The sequence below is a fragment of the Hippocampus guttulatus genome, chromosome 2, assembly GCF_054856545.1.
Source record: "Hippocampus guttulatus isolate MCC_2025c chromosome 2, RoL_Hgut_1.0, whole genome shotgun sequence".
Lineage (NCBI taxonomy): Eukaryota > Metazoa > Chordata > Actinopteri > Syngnathiformes > Syngnathidae > Hippocampus > Hippocampus guttulatus.
The window spans coordinates 26287612-26307520 of NC_141262.1; the positions used below are offsets into that span (position 1 = coordinate 26287612).

The 19909-nt window shown below is 47.4% G+C and overlaps 1 protein-coding gene across 1 annotated transcript in view; it reads left to right on the forward strand.

Moving 5' to 3' along the window:
* Positions 1–19909, forward strand: part of LOC147209274 (pyruvate carboxylase, mitochondrial-like) — a 149228-nt gene that overhangs the window by 106652 nt on the left and 22667 nt on the right. The window contains exons 13-16 of the mRNA XM_086105036.1: positions 12473–12617; positions 12705–12794; positions 17120–17341; positions 19705–19861. Coding sequence (XP_085961162.1) covers positions 12473–12617; positions 12705–12794; positions 17120–17341; positions 19705–19861 — 614 coding nt within the window. The remainder of the gene's footprint in view (positions 1–12472; positions 12618–12704; positions 12795–17119; positions 17342–19704; positions 19862–19909) is intronic.

Sequence of the window (19909 nt, forward strand, 5' to 3'; positions counted from 1 at the left end):
CGGCTGGCTCGTCCTGGACAGCTGCGGCGCTCTGTCTGCCGCCTCTGTCGCTCTTCGCTCGGGCTGCAGGGCTGATTGGAATTTAAGTCGTGCTAATCCCAGAGTACAGGTAGTGAATGAAGGAGGAGGGGATGGGAAGGAAAGAGACGGCGAGCGTCTTCTTGCTGCAGGTCTTCCTCCCTGCTTTCATCTGCCGCCCCGATACACTTCTTTTGACTCTTCCTTATGTTTTCGTTGCGCCTAAGATGGAACGGGAGACGGGACTGAGGTCCTTCTACGTTGGCGCCGATTTGTGACAGAGCGAGAGAGAGAGAGAGAGAGAGAGAGAGAGTGAGTGAGATGTGGAGCCAGAGTGATGAAGTGGGGGGGGGGGGGGGTGCAGACATGAGGGGAGGGAGAGTGAATGCAGGAGATGGAAAACGCTGCGTAGGAACAATCCAGAAGATGATCAAGTCGAGTCAACGTTGTATTTTGTGTTGAGCTGGTTAACAAGGCTTCAAATCAGCAAAGAGCGACTTCTTAATTTTGTGGAGCATTTTTTGTTTTTTGGGTGTGGGGGTGTTAAATAAATAAGGTGAGAAGCTCGGTCATCCGGGAGAGGCTCAAAGTCGAGTCGCTTCTCCTCCACGTCGAGAGGAGTCAGATGAGGTGGCTCGGGCATCTGATTAGGATGCCTCCTGGAAGCCTCCCTGGTGAGGTGTTCCGGGCATGTCCCACCGGCAGGAGGCCCTGGAGACGACCCAGGACACGCTGGACAGACTGTCTCTCAGCTGTCCTGGGAATGTCTCGGGATCCCCCCGGAAGAGTTAAAAGAAGTGGCTGGGGAGAGGGAAGTCTGGGCTTCCCTGCTAAAGCTGTTGCGCCCGCAACCTGACTCCGGATAAGTGGGAGAAGATGGATGGATGGATGGACATTGTGTACAGCAGCAAACTGTATTTTCCTGTCCAGAAGCAATCCAAGTCCGGTATTCAAGAGCCCCGAAATTCGATGTCTTCCTCCTCCAACACACCCGATTCAAATGATCAGGATCGTTCATGTAGTTTTGAGAACATTTGTTGCGCATAAAATCAAAATCCAAACTCGCGACTCTATTGTGAAATAAATAAATAAATAAATAAGCAAGTAGCGTATAAATAAACTGACAGTATGAATATTTTATACGCTATTAATATACTTTTAACCTTACAGGCAACTATTCCTGGCTGGCGTACATTGTAACAAAAGTTCATTTGCGGTGCCGGATCTATTGAGCGAGTCGATTTTCTCTCCAGCACCCAGAAATTTGTCTGCTATTTTGCTGTTCAAAGTTGGAAGCTCTCCGCTTGAACGCGGTTCCAGTCAGACGTCTGTAACAAGTGGACTCGATCACCCAAGCACTTGATTCCGATGTCAAACGTGCTATCCGCGCCACGCTTGGGTTAGCTGAGCGATTAGCATGACTTCTGCCTTTGTCAAAAATGCATCTTAGTGACGATGACTACTGACTTCGCAGCGACTCGTGCTCAGCCACAAAAGTGGCAAGCTGGAGCTCGCCAGCGGCTAGCTAGCGCAGCGTGAGTCGCAGCGAATTGTGCCTCAACCTCCGACTACCCGCGGTGGGTGACGTTAGCGCTAAGCTTTTCTCAGTACAGTCATACCTCAGTTTTCGACCATAATCCGTTCCAGAAGGCTGTTCGAAAACCGAAACCACGCTCTTTTTTTTAATAAAAAAATCTTTATTTAACACGTCTGCTCACAACGGAACGCTACACGAGGAAGCGTCACTTCCTCGTCTACCCGAGGAAGCGTCACTTCCTCGTGTAAGCAAGGCGAGAGGACTCAAGTGGCGCATTCAAGTGCGCTCAAAAGCCTTGCTTTGACCGTTTGGTCACATCGCTTCAGTCTTTTAACTTACAAACGTGCCACTCATTATGTATAATAGTCGAATTGATGATCGTTTTATGCTCTCTTACTCTATTGCCTCTCCCCCAACGGTGCTTTTATAGCAACGATTATTAAAAGAGAATTAAAGTCGGAATAAATCTTTATTGGCCAAATATGTTAAAATTACACCGTGATTTTGTCTCCAGTAGTGGAAGTTACTTTCGAGCCACCCCACCGCCGCCCCCCCGGCCCAAAAAATACACACATGTCCCAAGTACAGTTAATCGTAAAATAAACTTAAATTGTGCTAAGGACCTGGCTTCTTACATTTCGGGGCATATGAACGTATCACATTGGATGGCCTTTATTCAAACGACGATATTAAGACAACTGAAACTGTTTGGATGTGCTTTGTGAAGATAGCGGATCGGCATTCGTATCGCCAGATCATCACAAATTGTGTCCGTGTCATTCATGAAGAGTCTCTTGAATGCTCGACTCAGAAGATCCAAGATCAGTTTCCTCACAGTTCATCAGTGGCAGGTTTAATCGCGTATTTTTTTTTACGGTAACATGCGCCTGATGTCGTCGAGGTGCTCGTAGTAGCCGACGACGCGGTTTATTTTTAGCTGTGTTGGGAGGAGTTGCATGACGGACATATGGAGGAAGAGCGGGAGATGAAAGGAAGACGAGCTCTTAGCGCCTGGAGCTACTCTGGGGAAAGTGAGGGGGAGAGCTGGAGGAGGAGGAAGAGGAGGAGGAGGAAGACGGTGTGAGGACAGCAAAGTGAACCTCGCGTGGTGGGATGCCTCCAAGTGGCGCGAGGGGGGAACGCCGGGGCTCTTGGGCCCCAGTTGCGGCTAAATGCCCACCAGCCGGCGGGGGAGGAGGTGGGGCCTCACCGGGAGGTGAGGCGCCCAGGGCTCACCCCGCTGGAACGGAGGGAAGTGGGAGTAGCCGCCCCACAACCCTCCTTAAACATAAATCAGGCGAGGGCCCTTCCGGGGCCCGCACTGAGTGTGAACCTCGCGGGGCACCAGCGAGAGTCGTACCGGGTGTGGGACCCGGGAGGGGGGGCAAGTCCCTGACGGGGGCCGATTGCCCAGGAAGGAAGGAAGGAAGGAAGGACAGCAAAGTGAAGAAGGGGAAGCGCAAGGCCGAGGCTCTCCCGAGCGCCTTGGTGAGATAAGGGCAGCAAGTGCGGGCTTGCGGAGGAACGGATTTGAAGCCCAACACTTGTAAGCTCGCGTCCCTTCCATCTCTACGCGTTGGAAGAACAGGGTGTTAAATGGAATCTTGCGCTTGAGCCGCGGCAGCAGACATTGTGCTGACGAGATGTGAGAAAGCTGGAGATGAAAGCGGGATGGGAGGCGGCCACGGTTCAATTTCATCCTCGGCTCTTCATCTTCTCCCTCCCTCGGCCCTGCTTTCTCCCGTTCCCCGAGCAGTCATTATTTGGCCTGCGCTCAGGTGTTTTGGACTCCCCCCCCCCCCCCCCCCCCCACCGGCGTGAGCGATTTTGACACCTCATCCGGCCCAATCCTATTCAATTAACGGTGTTCTGCTTCATGGCTCATTGGCTCGCAATTAATGCACCCTCCGCCGAAGGTTATGAGGCGCCGTGGTGTTGTGTGACCTCAGTTGTTCGGAGAGGTGTTGTCTTTTGTGCGTCCACACCGTTTTTCATGAGACGTCAATATTAGCACGCTCAAATCAGCTCAGAGGTTAGTTTTGGTTAGCGCATTGGCTTTTTGCTGTAATCATAAAATAATGTATAAAATGGTAAAATATTCAGGGCGGTGCAGTGGTCGAGTGGTTAGCGCATCAACCTCACAGTGCAGAGGTACCGGGTTCGATTTCAGCTCCGGCCTTCCTGTGTGGAGTTTGCATGTTCTCCCCGGGCCTGCGTGGGTTTTCTCCGGGTACTGCGGTTTCCCCCCCACATTCCAAAAACATGCATAGCAGGCTGATTGTACACTCTAAATTGTCCCGAGGTGCAAGCGTGTGCACGGATGGTTGTTCGTCTCGGTGTGCCTACGCTTGTACACAATTGAGCACAGAGAATCAGGGGGTCAATTTGAGGTGAATGGAGCCAAGGCGCTTGTTTAACTGATAATACTGAAAGAAAGATTCAACTTCGGGCGGACAGGAAGTACAGGATGCGCTCCAGCATGATAAGATGTCCTTGAGCGAAATTACAGTTGTGGAGAGGCTACGCATTGAAATGACAAAGTATCTGTTGTTTGCACAGGGAGGGCCGGGCTGAGAGGCGCGGCGTGGAAACGAGGGGAGTGTTATGTTCCTTGTAATTTGCATATGCTACCAATAAAAAGCCTGCAGTGGCTGCAGAGGTCACGTGTCAGTTGGAGGAGCGAATGCGGAGTGGCTTCATAGAGAACTGCGCCTCCTGCCTACAGTCAAAGTCGATTCCTTCCTGAGTTGAGTCATTTTGTTCAACTTGTAGAGCTTAAATCTGAGAGCTACAAAAAAAAAAAAACAAAACAAAACAAAAAAACCCCAACGAAAGACAGTTTTTAAGTTTGCGTCAAAAATACATTGCGGGCCATTTCAAACCATCTCTGAGTAAAATTTCCTGATGTCCAATGCAGTCCATGCAAATGACACTCAGCATAAATTTCAAGTCATCAACACGTTGGAAAATAATTTCAATGTATCTAAATAAGCCTCCCAATGGAAAAAAAAAATGCACCATTCCAATTTCTGCCACACAGCACGTGTTTGCAAAGAACTGAAAATGTGTTGAATTTGCATTAGGGGGTTATTTTTACTGGACTCAAAAAGCTATTTCAATCAATCATTGGCCTTAGAGAACCTCATTGTCTGCCATGAGTGCATGTACGTCATGGTGAGAAAGCCGGGACAACCAGGAATGGGGCGACAGGTGGGGGGGGGGAATTGAAGTTTGACTTGACAGGCTCCGTGCTTGAACGGCCACTTTAGAGTGCCACGTTGTCATGGAACAGCCCCGCAATGACCTGGTGGGATCTATTCCAGCCACGTGTAGCTTGATGTGGATATATTTTCATGGCTCAAACATGTTATGTGTGGACTAAAGAAATATTCCCAACGAAATGGAATCCCTTTGTCATTGTGACATTTGATTGACAGCCGAATGGGACCTGCTTTCGGTGCAGTCACTGGACACGCCCACAGTGGTTTAGAGCTGAGAGACGAGCTTAACTTTTTTTATTTTATTTTTAACATTTTCAAACAGTTTTCTGCATTGTGATTATTTAATTATTTATTTCCAATCGTTTGAATTTGGCAGGGTTGTTAACAACATTGACACACGCACACACACACACAAGGACTGTCAATGGTTTGGAGTGGAAGATTGAAGGGCCGATGCCTCTGCATTTGTCACAATCCAACGATAATGAAATACAAGGACACCCACACCCACACACGAGCCGCGAGCTCCGCCTCCTAATTTTGTCCTGGGAGCTCTTTGCATGTCATTGTGCTTTTACTTATTTGCCGCGCGTTACTAATGCGCTCTCCTAATGATTAACCACTCACTGCTGGGAAGCGGTCAATGGAGTACAAGAAAAAGTGCGGCGGCTCCTGTTTGTTGGCCTCGCGCTGCCCGCTAAAAAGCTCGACGCGTACGCGCTCGGAGCACACCGAAGAAATTACTTGAGGGAGAAGGCAGCCCGCGTTCAATCAAAGATGCGAGCCAAATGTTTCCAAGAGCCGGTTGCCGTGCGTGACGCCCTGGCGGGATTTGCAATCGGACCGGAGGCTGAAGAATGACGCCGGTTGGCCTTCACCTTCTGCTGTTTGGTGCGTGTTTTATGGCGTTAGCCGGTTGATACATTTCTCGTCCGCTTCAAGCGCTGACCTACGATCAGTACAAAGGGAAGCGATTTTCTTTTGTCTCCTCAGCCGGCAACACATTAGCAGGTGTTCCGGAGAAGAAGAAGGAGAGGCGGAGGGGGCGGAGGACGGGGGGGGGGGGGGGGGGGGGGGGTGCCTTCCACGCGAAGCATAGCAAATTTATTCCCAAACCCAGAAATCGCTCATCAGGACGGCGCTGCCAAAGAGCTCGCTCGAGTGTCGCGCCAGCTGACATCTTTGGCATCTTGAATGATGTTGATAACAATGACACCCAACCTCAAGATCGGGTTAGATCTCCTGAAGTGCTGCTGAAAGTTCCACTCCAAAAACATTTGCGGGCTTGACAATGAATGGCAGCAATCTGCGGGCGCCCCCGGCGACGACCAGACCACAGTTGACATTTAATTATGGGTAATTGTGAGCGAATATTTCTCTCATATCACTACGCCCGCTTGCATTTAGCATTGGGAGCGGCTGGAAATTGGATGCTCGAGCGCACCTGAGGTGTGAAAAGTCTGACGGCGGAACGCCGCGAGATAATTTGCGGCGCCGCTCTTCGGAATTGTACGCCGTGTCACTTTGCTGAGGCTGGGGGGGGCGTTAGTCTTCCTCCTCTGAACATTTTCAGCCACCTCGTGCTCAAAGCTGGAGCCGCGCGTTACAAACGCACCTTTAGTGGAACAGTCCGGTGATGTGCTTTGTGTCTTATGGGCCAGCTGCGCTCTGCCGATGCTTTCAGCACCGCAGACAGCTCCGCAGCCCCCCGCAATGGAAATCTGACAGCACGGTCACACTGAACCGGCTTTTATCGTGAGGGATGCATTAGAGACCCACTCGTCATCTGTGGAAAAGGTCAAAAACGAGCACTAGCTCATACTTTTTTGTATGATACAATAATCTCAATTCCAGGAAATAAAAACTGAAATTCGGAACTTGAGTCTCATAAACATCTCTTTTCCTTCTCATTTCATCTCATTTCTTTTGATGGTGGCGCGGACACTCGCCGCGGCTCCTCTTGTTTCTTGCTTTATGTTGAGAGGGAAGAAATTTCATTTGTGCTGTATGTGTAACATACAGCACAAATGAAATTTCTATTTCATTGTATGTTACACATACAGCACATTTGACAATAAAGTTGTAATCCAATCCAAAATCCAATCCAATCTTTTGATCTGAATCCCAAATCATCAATATATAGAAAAAAAAAGAAGGAATTGAATGAAGCGCATCTTCATTCATGTTTTTTAAAAATTTTTAACCATACATATTGAATTCACCCAAAGGGCCTGACTTGGGGTTCACTATTGAGGAAATAAACCCTCCAGATTATAAAATGCAGCCAGCTCTTATTCTCGAGTTGTTCGCAGCCAACCGGGAGCAAGTGGAATGTGGAATGTCGTCTGTTTGTGTGCTCCCGTTTATGTGTCAGAGCTGACGGTTTAAGGCGTGACAGATGGGCGAGCGAGCGGCGACGGAGGCGAAAGTATGAATGACCCAACGGTGCCTCGATTCAGCTCCTCCTCAGTGAAGTGAGCGCGGAGCGGCGAGGTGGCGCGACTGCGATCCCCGGCGCCCTCATGTCACGCGCCGCCGATCGTGCCTTTGTACCCTCTCGTGTTTGTAATTGCCAGGAGTTCGGGATTTGAGGAGATAGCTGCATCTTTTCGGAGGAAATCTTGTGAGGGAGGAACAAAACCGTGTTGTGACACAGTCGTGCTGCCACACGGCGTTTTTAATATCACCGTTTGCGGTTAGGGATTTAGGATTATGTCGTTACGTTCATTTGTGGCGCCACCCCCCCACCACCCCCTCCAAACCTTGAAGCGGCATTCATTTATTATTATCGTTGAAGCTAATCCGGCTAAATATTTTCAAGAACACGACTGTGTTTTAGATTTGTCTACAAAACCGCGCCCCTCGCGAACGTGCGTGAGTGTGATCCTCAAACATGGCCGTTTGAAACGGTAGCCGATTATCAATGTGCATAGTTGTGATAATGCCACAGAGAATGAATATTGAGCTTCATGAAAATGGCAGCGCTAGGAATGCTAAACTAGCATCAGCACCGCAAAGCCAATGTACGTCAGCATGACGTAATCATCAGCGAGTGTTCCCATAAGTAGTGGAGATGAGCTAGAGCCGATGTTGGGGGCGGCGGATCTGCGAGAGGGACGTGTGTGCCGCTGTGGGGGTGGTCACGGGCGACTTCAGTCATGGCCAATCAAAGTGGTTCCTTTCATTCGCTTGAAATGTGGCGTACTGGACTCTCGACATGGCGAAAGCACATCTTCGGGGGTGAAGCGGGCACTTGGATAAATCCCCCCCTTACCTGTGCTGCCCACAGAGATGAATTACAAATAATACATTGATCCATATGGCTTGATGCCCGCTGTTCACATATTTATGAATGAAATAAATTGCACCAAATGCACCAAATCTGGATGCGCCGACATTTGCGCCACTGTCTACAAAAACAGAGGTGTTATCGGTTTGTTGTTATGTATTTTTTTGTGAGTGTGTGCAATCAATTTCATCGATACAATTTTTGCTAGGAGTTAAACTTTTCACCACTTGACGCTACGCTGACGCAAATCCAATGGCGAGGGGGGGGGGGGCCTTCTATGACGATGCCAAGTAAACACAAGGCCCCTCATGACTACATGTCATCTCCCGGGGCCGGTGGATGGGCCACCCATACGAAAAAAAGGCTTTCGCTAGACTGTTTGCGTGTGCGATTGTCATCTTTCATGCAGCCGGCCAAACTGAGAGCCGCTATCCAGACAGATGTTCGAGTCCATCCGAGTCAGGGCAGGGGGTGTCTGTCGAGGGGAGGCGATGTCGTGTAAAATAGGAGGGAGATTGGCGCGAGTGCGTGCGCGTGCTGTCCCGCCAGGCATGCCGGCCAGCCTGCTAATGAACACATTGATCGGATACAGTAGAGTGCAAAAGGACACGGTATTCGTTTTACTCATTAATCGCAGCAGCTTGTGTTATTTGTCTCCATTCATATTTCACAACGTTCGGTACATCTCATTAGAGCCCGTACTGGAGCCGCCTCGAGCCTTGCGCTTTTGCAAAAAATTCTTCGGCTCACTTCAAGTGTTTTCATGCGTCACACGGAGTGCAGTTTTTTTTTTTTTTTTTTTTTTTTTTAAATACTGTTCTTGAACATATTGAAGCTATTTGAGCTCCTCTGCTTCATGCAGGTGTACCTAATGTTGTGTGGGTATTTTTTTTGTCATTTTGCGCAAGTACGATGTTGAAATGACCCAATAACCCCCTCTTCTGCTTGGCTCTCGACGAAGGCGGACGCTTTTTTCGCACAGCTCCTGCCCCCACCCCGCAACCTCTCCCTGCTTGCCACTTAGTCTTTGTGCTGTCTTTGTCTAACTTTTTCCTAGCCTCCTACCGTATTTTCATCCGAAGAACTAACCATGGAATTAGTTGGCTGGTCTCTCGATGCAATTGACAAAATTTTTTCGACGGAAAGAGCAGGCAGTGGGGAGCCTGCTTGCCCTCCGGGGACATTTGCTGCCGGATACGCCCTGGATCCATGGAGAGAGTGAAGACCGGTGTGCCTGGCAATACTGTCCGTGGAGGATGTGGAAGACATCTACATTATTGGCCTTTTGATAACAGGTATGCTGCTGTTTGGTGTTGGCAGCTTTCTGTTCTATCGCAAAATTCAACCGACGGAGCGGCTTTATTGGAAGTGAAGAGGCTGCCGGTCATTCTGGATGGTTGGGCGCGAATGTCCAACACTCAGACTCAAGCGGGGACTGAACTCAACCGCAATATTGTTGCGGTTTTGGAGCAACTCCGCGCGATCGACAACAACATGGAGAAGTTGGAATCCGCGCTGCGGAAAGAGTTTTCGGATTCGGGCTGATCGGCGCCAGTGAAGAGATACAGACCACGGACTCAAGGCTGTCTGAAATTGTTGGCGGCCGTCCCTCCAAAACAAACAACGCTATCCGGCCTTTCCCCTGGATGGAAGTACGCATGGAAGTACCTTCTCGGCCATGGACTGATAAGCCGGGACTGTCTTCATGATGAGCAGACCTCGACGAAGCAGCTATGACCTGTACACGCATACACATACACAACTGGACAACCACACGCGCATACACATCCTTGTTATCACCGTCTTCATCGCTCCGATTCTTTTCCCCCGTGACATGGTTCGATCTGCAGAGCGCACGGGTGCCGTGCAGCTGGTCAGGACGGCCGCGTCGCGGTCACCCCCCCCCCCCCCCCCTTCCCATTCATCCTCCCCCTTATTACATGTTATGTCTTGTGACTTGTTGTAACTGTCATATGCTTATTTATGTGCTAGGGTCTTTTTTTATCCTGGACTTAAATTATCCTCAGAAGAGGATAGTTCGAGCGTGTTTTTTTTTTTCCCTCTCCCTACCCAGCGTTTTCCTTTCTGAAGTCTGATTGTAATTTCCCCATTGCGGGACAAATAAAGGATATCTTAATCTTAATCTTAACCATTCGTTCGAATGATTTGGCAAATACTTTTTTTGTCCTCGAAAGTTTGCTCATACGCAGCAAGCGGCTGGACTGCAATCAAAATGGATCAAATCGGATTTTCATAGCTTGCCGCTTTGTCCTTGGAGACGGCATCCATTCTAATAGCGTTGCTATCGGCGATCCTATAAATGGGAAGGAGAGTCATCATGCAGCCAAAAGCGTCCCCCCCCCCCCCCCCCAGTTGTCTTTTGGGCCGCACAGCTTGCGTTAGCCCAAGGCCGCACGGCCTCGTGAATCCCTCGGCTGTCTTCGTCCCTCGCCGGCCCGCCCGCCGCCCGTGGCTAAGTATACACCCCCCCAAGTCCTCGCTTCCAAAGAGGGAGACGCTTGGTCTCACTTTCTCAAGTTCTTTTCGTCAGCTCCCACAAAGTGCCGCGGATCTGAAATCTGTCTCTGTTCATTTTCCGGCGCACCACTGAATAAAACAATCCTCGTCTCATTTGGGCTGTATCGGCGTGACCGACTTGCGCGTTTACATGCCTCAGCAGATTGATCTCTTTGCTCTGCGGTGCCGTCTTGGGACCGCTAATGAGTTGTGTTTGTTTTGTGTGTGTGTGCCTGTGTTGCGTTTACTGCACCTGCTAATTATTGGATTCCTGAGTGACTGCGGAGGCAAATGATCTCAAGTCACTCCAGGTGTTTCGGGATGCGAGCTAAATGGGCGATAGTCGTGCTTTGTCACAATGTGTCCGTGTATCAGCGCTGCGCCTGAGCCTGAGCCTATTTATAGACTGCCAGTGTAAGATACCGAGGCACATGTGTGTGCTTCGGAGAGGGAAGGGGGGGGGGGGCGCTTTTTACCCAGTATCCAGGGGGTCTTGGTTGGGGACCAAGCTCTGTGAGTGTGCTCAATTAAAGGCGAGCTTGCTTCCCCGCAAGAGTAGCAGGGAGGTTCTTTTTGAAAGATCACACGTGGGTTCCATGCCAAGACGCAATTCTCATCACAGAGAGTTGATCTCGATATCGGATATTGTTGCCAACGACACAAACATCCTTTCGTAGATCACAAAAGCAAACAATTGTGGTCTTAGAGCCATGAGGGATCAATAAATAAAACAATGAGCCGCCAAAGCAGATAAATAGGCGGGCGTCAATCAGCACGCACTTACCGTCGTATCTGACCAGCTCTTTGTGCACCAAAGCACCACTTTTATTTAAAACAGGTGAACCTATTTTCCCCTCATTGTTGTGAAAGAAACTTCCAGACTTTCGATCTCGGGGCAACATAATGCAGCACGGCTGCCGCATCGTTTATTGGAGAGCTTATCGATTTGTTCTTACGCTATTTTCAACACATTATCGGTGATGATGTGTCGAATCGAGTCCCAGGGACTCGCTGATCAGAAAAGTATGAGTCCCATTATGCATTTAGAGAGTCCCAAATTTCAAATTCTGAAATGGTCTACTTATTCAATTGCATATGATAATAACACAAACAACAACAATATACCATGATAATAGGTTTATTCCTTATAAGCAAATGCTGCAAGAAAATTCAATAATTCAAGATTTGCTGAGAAATAGGTTTTTATTTCATCCCATGGTTCAGTCTTTGTGTTCATAAATTCTCCTCTCTTGAGTCTGCTTCCAATGATGCAAGGCTTTCTCAAAGTCAACTTCTTATCGCAAAAAAAAACTATCCAACTTTAGCTGCTTCCTCTGTGATATCTCCGCAATAAACTTTCGCAACACTTGTTTTAACGTGACACAACTTGGCAATCGTCTGCTTCCCGCGAGGTGAAGCCCGATCACGGCAATCTCGTCTCGCGAGAACGGAAATCTCGTCACGCGAGATTACTTAACGCGAGATCAAAACAACAATGGCGGCGATGGTCAAACTGCGTTTGTTGCTGGAAAAAAAGATTTACCGTCGTTTTTTTTTGTTTGTTTGGTTTTTTTTGTTTTGTTTTGACTCAGAAATTTCCTTGCGCCCCAAAAACGCACATTATTTGGAACTGTGCATCCCGCGGGAATATTATGCGTCTAGGACGCGGGACTAATGAGAAGGCTGCATTATATTTAATGCAAAAATAAATAAATAAATAACAGATGACACGGCGACAACAAAATCGTATTCATTTGTTAAAAATGTAAAATTGTCCATCTTTGGAAAAGTTTCTGCTTCAACTCCATATTTTGCCCAGGACGTTTTTTTGCATCGTAAACGTATCAGTTCTAGTGTGCTGTTTTTTGTCTCCCTCTCTCCCCATCGTAGACCAACATCCCATTCCTCCAGAATGTGTTCTCCAACCATCAGTTCCTCCACTCCACCGTGGACACGCAATTCATCGACGAGAACCAGGAACTGTTCAATCTCAAGCCCACGCAGAACCGAGCGCAGAAGCTGCTGCATTATCTCGGTAGGGCGATAACGACAAAGACGACCAACGAATTTCTTCATCGACCTAATTTGGTGCCGCCTTCCAACTGTCTGCTGCATTTTGTAGGTCACGTGATGGTGAACGGACCGACCACGCCCATCCCGGTGAAGGCCAAACCGTCCTCCGTTGACCCGGTGGTTCCATCCGTCACCATGGGTATGTAACTTTACCGGCGGCAGGCTCTGCATTTGGTCACTGGGCCTTTTTCCACATCCCGCGCTGTGCCCCTCCCATAGGAGCAAAGTTTGGGAGTTGCTTTTATCCCCGCCCATTCTTCGTGCCCCTTCTTTTGTCCTTCTTATCTAAGAAATCGGGACGCCGCCGTTCCTGTCTCCCTCTGTTAGATGTCAATGTCTTTTCGTGGTTCTTGCATAGGCTGAAATTGTCGAAAGAATTTCGTTTCTCTGTAATTGTGACATGCGCATTTCCATTTGCATCCAAGTGGGGATTCACACTGGGGCTGAATAATTAATGCCAACGTGTTTAGGAAGTTAACAACTCGAATTGAAGTAAATCATAAATAAAATAAAGCCGGCCCGGTGATCCAGTTGTTTGCACGTCGACCTCACAGTGTAGATAGAGGTCATGGGTTCCGGCCTTCCTCTGGAGTTTGCATGTTCTCCCCGGGCTTGCGTGGGTTTTCTCTGGGTACTCAGGTTTCCTCCCACGTTCCAAAAACATGCATGGCAGGCTGATTGAACACTCTCAATTGCCCCTAGGTGTCCCTGGTTGTTCGTCTCGGTGTGCCCTGCGATTGGCTGGCAACCAGATCAGGGTGTCCCCCGCCTAGTACCCAAAGACAGCTGGGATAGGCTCCAGCACCCATCGCGACCCTTGTGAGGATAAAGCGGTTCACAAAATAAATAAAAAATAATTAGAAAACACTTTCACATGAATTCATGGTGAATTTGCCTTTATTTTAGCGTCAGCCTAACTTACTGTGTAAGACAAGAAAACATATTTGGAAAACAAAGCTGATATTGTTTATTGTTCACAAAATACATACGAAAAGGGCCTTTGAAAAAAAAATCACATATTAAATTGCAATTGTACTATTGGGGTTGTTGGGGAGGGACCAAGTAAAATGAGATTATTTTACAAAAATTGTCAGACGGACTTCCTCCACTATGGATTTGTTAAAATTCACACCGAATTAGTGGACAGGCCCTCTCTGGATCTTCAAGACAAATAAAAGCACATTTAATCACGATCGTAATATGGAGGATGAAAAATCTCAATTTGATCATTTCTCATTGTTTCTTCAGCACTAATTGATCCCAGCAAAACCAGTATGGCCTTGCAGTGAAAGAATCCGCCGATACGATACGAGAAGGCAATTACAGCTGTCCGACCGTTACCCTTTCTGAATTAACAGGATAGTTTCAACATGCGCAGTGATTAAAACCCAATTTGCAAATGACACATATAAAATGCGCTTGATTTCATTTCTGCTCACTTCTGTCTCATCAAAGACGATAGGTTCACTTCCGTCCAGGTCTGGCCTCGTTATTTTCAAATTGTAAACCTGAGGGCACTTTGGATAAAAGCAGCGCCTGAATGACAAATGGACTGTCCAACAGTCGGATGGCTTTCGGCGGAAAAGCCTCCTTAAAAGGTTCCGTTTAGCAGCCGCCTTGGGAAAGGATTGCACCCCGGGCTTCTCCGCTGAGCGATGAGTCAAACAATAGGGGGTTGCGAGTGCAATTCATGAAGCCCAAAGTTGTTGGCATCCCTCACCTGCCGCATGACCGACTTCACGACCGAGCTGTGCTGACACGTAGTTCATCCAGCGACGCGCAGTCTCAGGAGTCAGGCTCTTTGGTCTCCTCGCTCGGTTATGAATTTGCCCCAAATGCTTTTGACACGATGCACTGTGAACTTTGGATCGGTTAAGCGGTGCCCCTGCGTTGACCGTTCGGTCCCGGTGGGCTTTTTTTTTTTTTTTTTTTTTTTTGTCCACATGCCGTTTCCATCCTTTGCTCATTTTTTAAGTGGAAAATCAGCCTGGCCGCAACACACAGGCATCTCCTGCAAATATGAACCGATCACTAAATAACCTGCAAAATATCATTCATCGCAAGGCATGATTCATCAAATCTGACTGCCCAAAATGCGCATCTCAAACATGGTGCCAGTTGGCATTAAAAGACAAGCCTTTTGAAGTTTTCAGTGAGAAAAAGGTAGTACGTCATAACGTCCAGCTTCCCACGAGTTATGACGACTACATTCATCCTCGTGCCCTAATGGAGCGTTTCAATTTTGCTGCCTCAAAATACATGTTCAGTGTTCGGTAACTTCATCTGAATTCATGGTTCACGTGCTTTTATTATCGTGTCAGCCTAACCTGGAAGACCAATATAGAATAAATCCTCAATTTAAATTTTTTATTGACGACCGATAAACTGTCATGAATCTGCTAAATTGTTGAGTCACAGTATTAACTTTATACTTGCTTTAAATTGAATCCCCACTGGAAACATGAAGCATGAAGTGGACATTTGTAGTGACGATAGTAATTTAGCCACGCAGACAGCAATGACGTGACATCATCTTTAGTGGATGAGTAGAATCGAAAAGCCTCGCCTCATTTCCCCCAAAATATTTCTACCTCCTCCCGCATTGCTCCTTTTAAGATGTGAGATGATAAAACGATGAGCTTCGACATGCTTTACCATGTTTACTTCAGTAAACACTCCATTGCGAATGATGTCGTCTCTTATTCTGTGCATGTGGGTCACTTTGGCGACGCATTTGGTTCACACACCAGACAGGTTGATGTAGCAAATTAATTTATGTGAACGATTCCACCCCAAAAAAAATCGTACTTCACCCCAAAAATAATCACATTGAGAATTCAGACTTGCAGTCTGACCGTAGCTTTAATCACTTTTTTTAATCTTCCATAAAAGAAACACAACACTCCATGTAATTAAAAAACAAAAAATAAAACTAATACTAAAATTAAAAGCTATACTAAAATGAAGCAAGGAAAAATGAAGAAAAAGCAAACTTGCTCAGAAAACAAATTAACTGAAATTTAAGTAACAAAAGTCTAAATGAAATTTAAAAAAAAACGATAATATAATATTACAACTCCAAAATTCACAACAACGACAACTCTGCTGTGCTTGTCTACAAATATTGTGGTGGGCCCTCTTATGTGAAGGAAATGGGAGGAGGGTGTGGTGGGGCGGGGCGTGGCCTGCAGGGAGTGGGTATACGGCCCAGTGTCCATGCATGCATCGAAAACTGAGTAATGAGATTTGTAATGTGCGTTGCTTTCATTCAACTCAGGGATTGAGGGAGAGAAGAGAGGGATTAGGCCAGTATTATCACACTCTCCGCAGAGGGAGAGCGACGTGGACGGAGACCGGGGTTAGAAAAAGAGGACAAGAGCGGCTTTGGTCCGGTGTAGGCTATAATCCGGTCTGCACACAAAGGCAATCACCGGCTAGGTGCAAACACGAGGAGCGATGAACCGAGCCGGACAACTCTCCTGTATCCGGATATTTTTACTTTTAAAGAGCGCCGCGTGATCTCCGGCCAAATGTGAACTTCCAGTCAAAAGTTCTCCCCGATGGAGGTAATAAAACGGCCAATTAACTCCATCCCGGTGCGCGTCGGGTACATCGAGTGTGTGATTACAGTAATCGTAATGCACACAGTAGGCGCGCAACACAAATGGGTTTCTAATGTGTATTGTGGCGCTGTAAGTGACATTCTATTGCTCGTCGGATTATTGATGCGGAGGCCTGTGCCATTAGGCTGCGCGGCGTTGCGAATGCATACCGCACTTGGTGTGAAACTGGGCGAGCCATACACATACATCATTTGCCTGATTCGTTTTTGATAAGTTCAAAGTGTCCTTTTTAGTCGGAGTGGGGGGGTGTGGGGGCCCGCTACACCCGAGTTCATTTTGCTTTTGGTGGGGGAGCCGCACCGAGAAAAAGTTCAAGTGGAAAGAAACCCAAACGAGAAGTACAAGAGGGCCGTGAGCATCCAGGCGGAGAGACGCTAGCTCATTAACTGGACTAATTGATTGATGAACATCCGCTGCCCAGCTGGGATTGATCTCAGTCGGGCTGCCAATATTTGAAAGCCTCTGGTTGTGCTTGTGTTTAATTGCCAGGCAGAGGCTCGGTGAGAGCAGCGCGGGAGTAAAATGTGTTGTTTGCGCTTTGATGGCAGACGTGTACCTCGGTGTTAACAGGCGATGACAAGATGCTTTGTTGTTGTTTTGTTCAGTCAACCATTGTTTATTGAGATGTTCCACAATAGGCGATAAAAAAAAAAAAAACACGAAAATTACACAACCATCAACATTCCACCAAATGTTTCATTTCATCTCTCAAAAGTCTGCTAGCTCAGCGCTAACATACAATGTGAAACGTCATAGATGGGCTCCCGGAAATTGGCATCGACACTGTGCCTGGCTTCACCGTAGTGAACCATCCTTAATTTCTGATCATTTGCAATTTTAGGAGATCCTCCGGTAGGATTCCGCGATGTCCTGCTGCGCGACGGACCGGAGGGCTTCGCCAAGGCCGTGCGTGCCCACCAGGGCCTCTTGCTGATGGACACCACATTCAGAGATGCCCACCAGTCCCTGCTGGCCACCAGGGTGCGCACCCACGACTTGAAGAAAATCTCGCCGTTTGTCAGTCATAACTTGCACAACCTTTTCAGCCTGGAAAACTGGGGAGGTATGTGACATGATAGCGCAAGCTGGAATAATTATTAGGGCTCAACCGATTAATCGGGCTGTTGTAAAATCTGCCAAAATCTGTTGGGTGTTTTTTCTTTTTAGGTTTTTTTTTTACAATGAACACCATTAATAATACATTTAAACCCCACCCCCCATAATAATTGGTAAAAAAAAATAAAAGTACAGGACCAAGTATTTTAAATCAGTCACATGTTCTGCCTTTAATGCATCTCTTAATTGTAAGCGTTAAGGAAAAAGTCAGTTATCGTATTCTCCATTTTTTTCTTTTTGTTAATCTGTTATAGAAATATTTTTCTCTCTCAAAAAAATCCATTGGGCCCTGATAATTATTATGTCCATCACATATATAATGCCTTGAAAATGTCACGACAGCTGCATTTATGATTAATTCTTTGAGAGTCCGTTGACCTGAAATGACGTCAACATCAACCCGAACAAGGAATTTTTAGTTTTTTATGGGAATGGCCAGAGAAAAGTCTTGAGAAGCTCTGGTTTGATGATTAATGTGGGAAAGCAGAAAAAAAAGCTATGGCCATCAGATGGTAGCATTGGGTCTCGTGGATAAGACCATCGTGTGTCAAGGGAATGTGGAAACCCGTGAACATGACGGATCTCTGGAAATGCGGCTGTTACAAGCACCTTCTGATTGATCGAAGTCTTTGTCACGTTTCATCTTCTAAAACAGTGTCACAAAAAAGAGATATCATCTTTACACACATATATGGCACAATGCACGCACACACACGACTATATACTACTACTACCACTACTACACTGTGTCGTAACTACACTAAACAGTCAGAAGTTTTAAAGTTCGTAAAGTGGAAATTTGTTCCACTGGTGATTATTTCGAAATGCATTATTATGTATTTATTTTCATTATTTTGCCATCAGAAGCACATTTTCATTTTCATAGAAGAAATTTACGAGCATCTAAATGACTGTTTAGCATACAATATATCTTTTCACAAAAAGCTTGTTTTCTGCATTTTTTTCCCCCCGAAAATAGGTAATTTGGGTGAAACCAACCTACGCTCTCCTGCTGATTACAAATAATCGAGAAACAAACTTTTTTGTGATAAAGAAGAGAGTCGAAGAGAGTCTTCTCTTTCATTTGGTAGTCGTGTATCAGGAAACACAAGATTCCGTTCGCCTTGAATGATCCGTCAGAATGCTCTAAACAGGCCGGCACTCAAGAGCTTCTCTTTTTCTTTTTTTTTTGGAAAATGTTTGGCATTGAAAAAGTGTGCCTTCAAAACGGGAAACAGTTTTAGGAGCACAAGGAGGACAAGGTTTTCTCTCCAAACACTGTCCGAAAAACCTCCAGCGCAGGAAAGTGTCCGTCTGTGGTTGGTGCCGCGACGCTTTGTTATCTTGACATATTGTCTCGGCGGCGTGCGCTCAGATCATATTTGGCGTCATGTACTGCGGCCGCTCGGAGGCACAATGAATCATTGGGCAGATTAAGCTGCAAAATCCCTTTGAGGATTAGTCCCTTTCCTGATATAGCGTTTCTCCCAACACCGTGGAGGATACAGTACATTCGATTGGGGTCACACAACGTATGGCGACACTTATCCTATGCTGCACTAACATTTAAATCTTCCATCGAGTGGATGACACGCCGAACACATCACGTTATCGCGCGGCCGCCTTTCAACGTGACTGCAAATCGCGGCGGGGGTGCCTCATTTCCAGTTGCTCTTCTTCACCGCAGCGACCGCCGTCCGCACCGCGTCCTCGTCCTCGTCCTCGTCCTCGTCATTCCTCCAATCTAATTGAGCGGTGCCAAGCTCGCCGTTTGGGATGAACTCCACGGCTCAGCATCGTTCCATATCAAAAGTCCAGCGAGCTGACGTCGGCTGAAATCCAAACTTGGGCCAGCGCGGTAAACAATTGATAAAGCGCAAGCTGCTTCCGGGGCTTTCCTGGTCTTCCCGCAGCACTGCCGACTCGCTCCATTTCCAAACGCGCGCTCCAAATGAGATTTAATGGTGACACTGTTGGATCAGCACAAAACCACCAGCGGCTTCAATATTTCTGGTTTATATGATAAATGTCTAATCCACAGCGGGAAATGAGAGATTGCTATCAGCCCCCCCCCCCCCCCACGCCCCATCCCCTTCGTCCTGCCGCCCCCTCTTCCATGGAGGCCTCAAGATGACAAAGTGTTGGAATGAAAACGGAATGTGTTCAGATCTCTCTATTTTTAGTCGCTTGCTAGCAATGTCGCACTTAAGGTCTGTGTGTGTGCGCGTGTGTGTGTGTGTGTGTGTGTGTGTGTGTGTGTGTGTGTGTGTGTGTGTGTGTGTGTGTGTGTGTGTGTGTGTGTGCACCTAGGTGCCACCTTCGACGTGGCCATGCGCTTCCTGTCCGAGTGCCCGTGGAAGAGACTCCAGGAGTTGAGGGCTTTGATCCCAAATGTTCCCTTCCAGATGTTGCTGAGGGGAGCTAACGCCGTGGGCTACACCAACTACCCCGACAATGCCGTCTTCAAGTGAGTCACTCCCTGTGTGTGTGTGTGTGTGTGTGTGTGTGTGTGTGT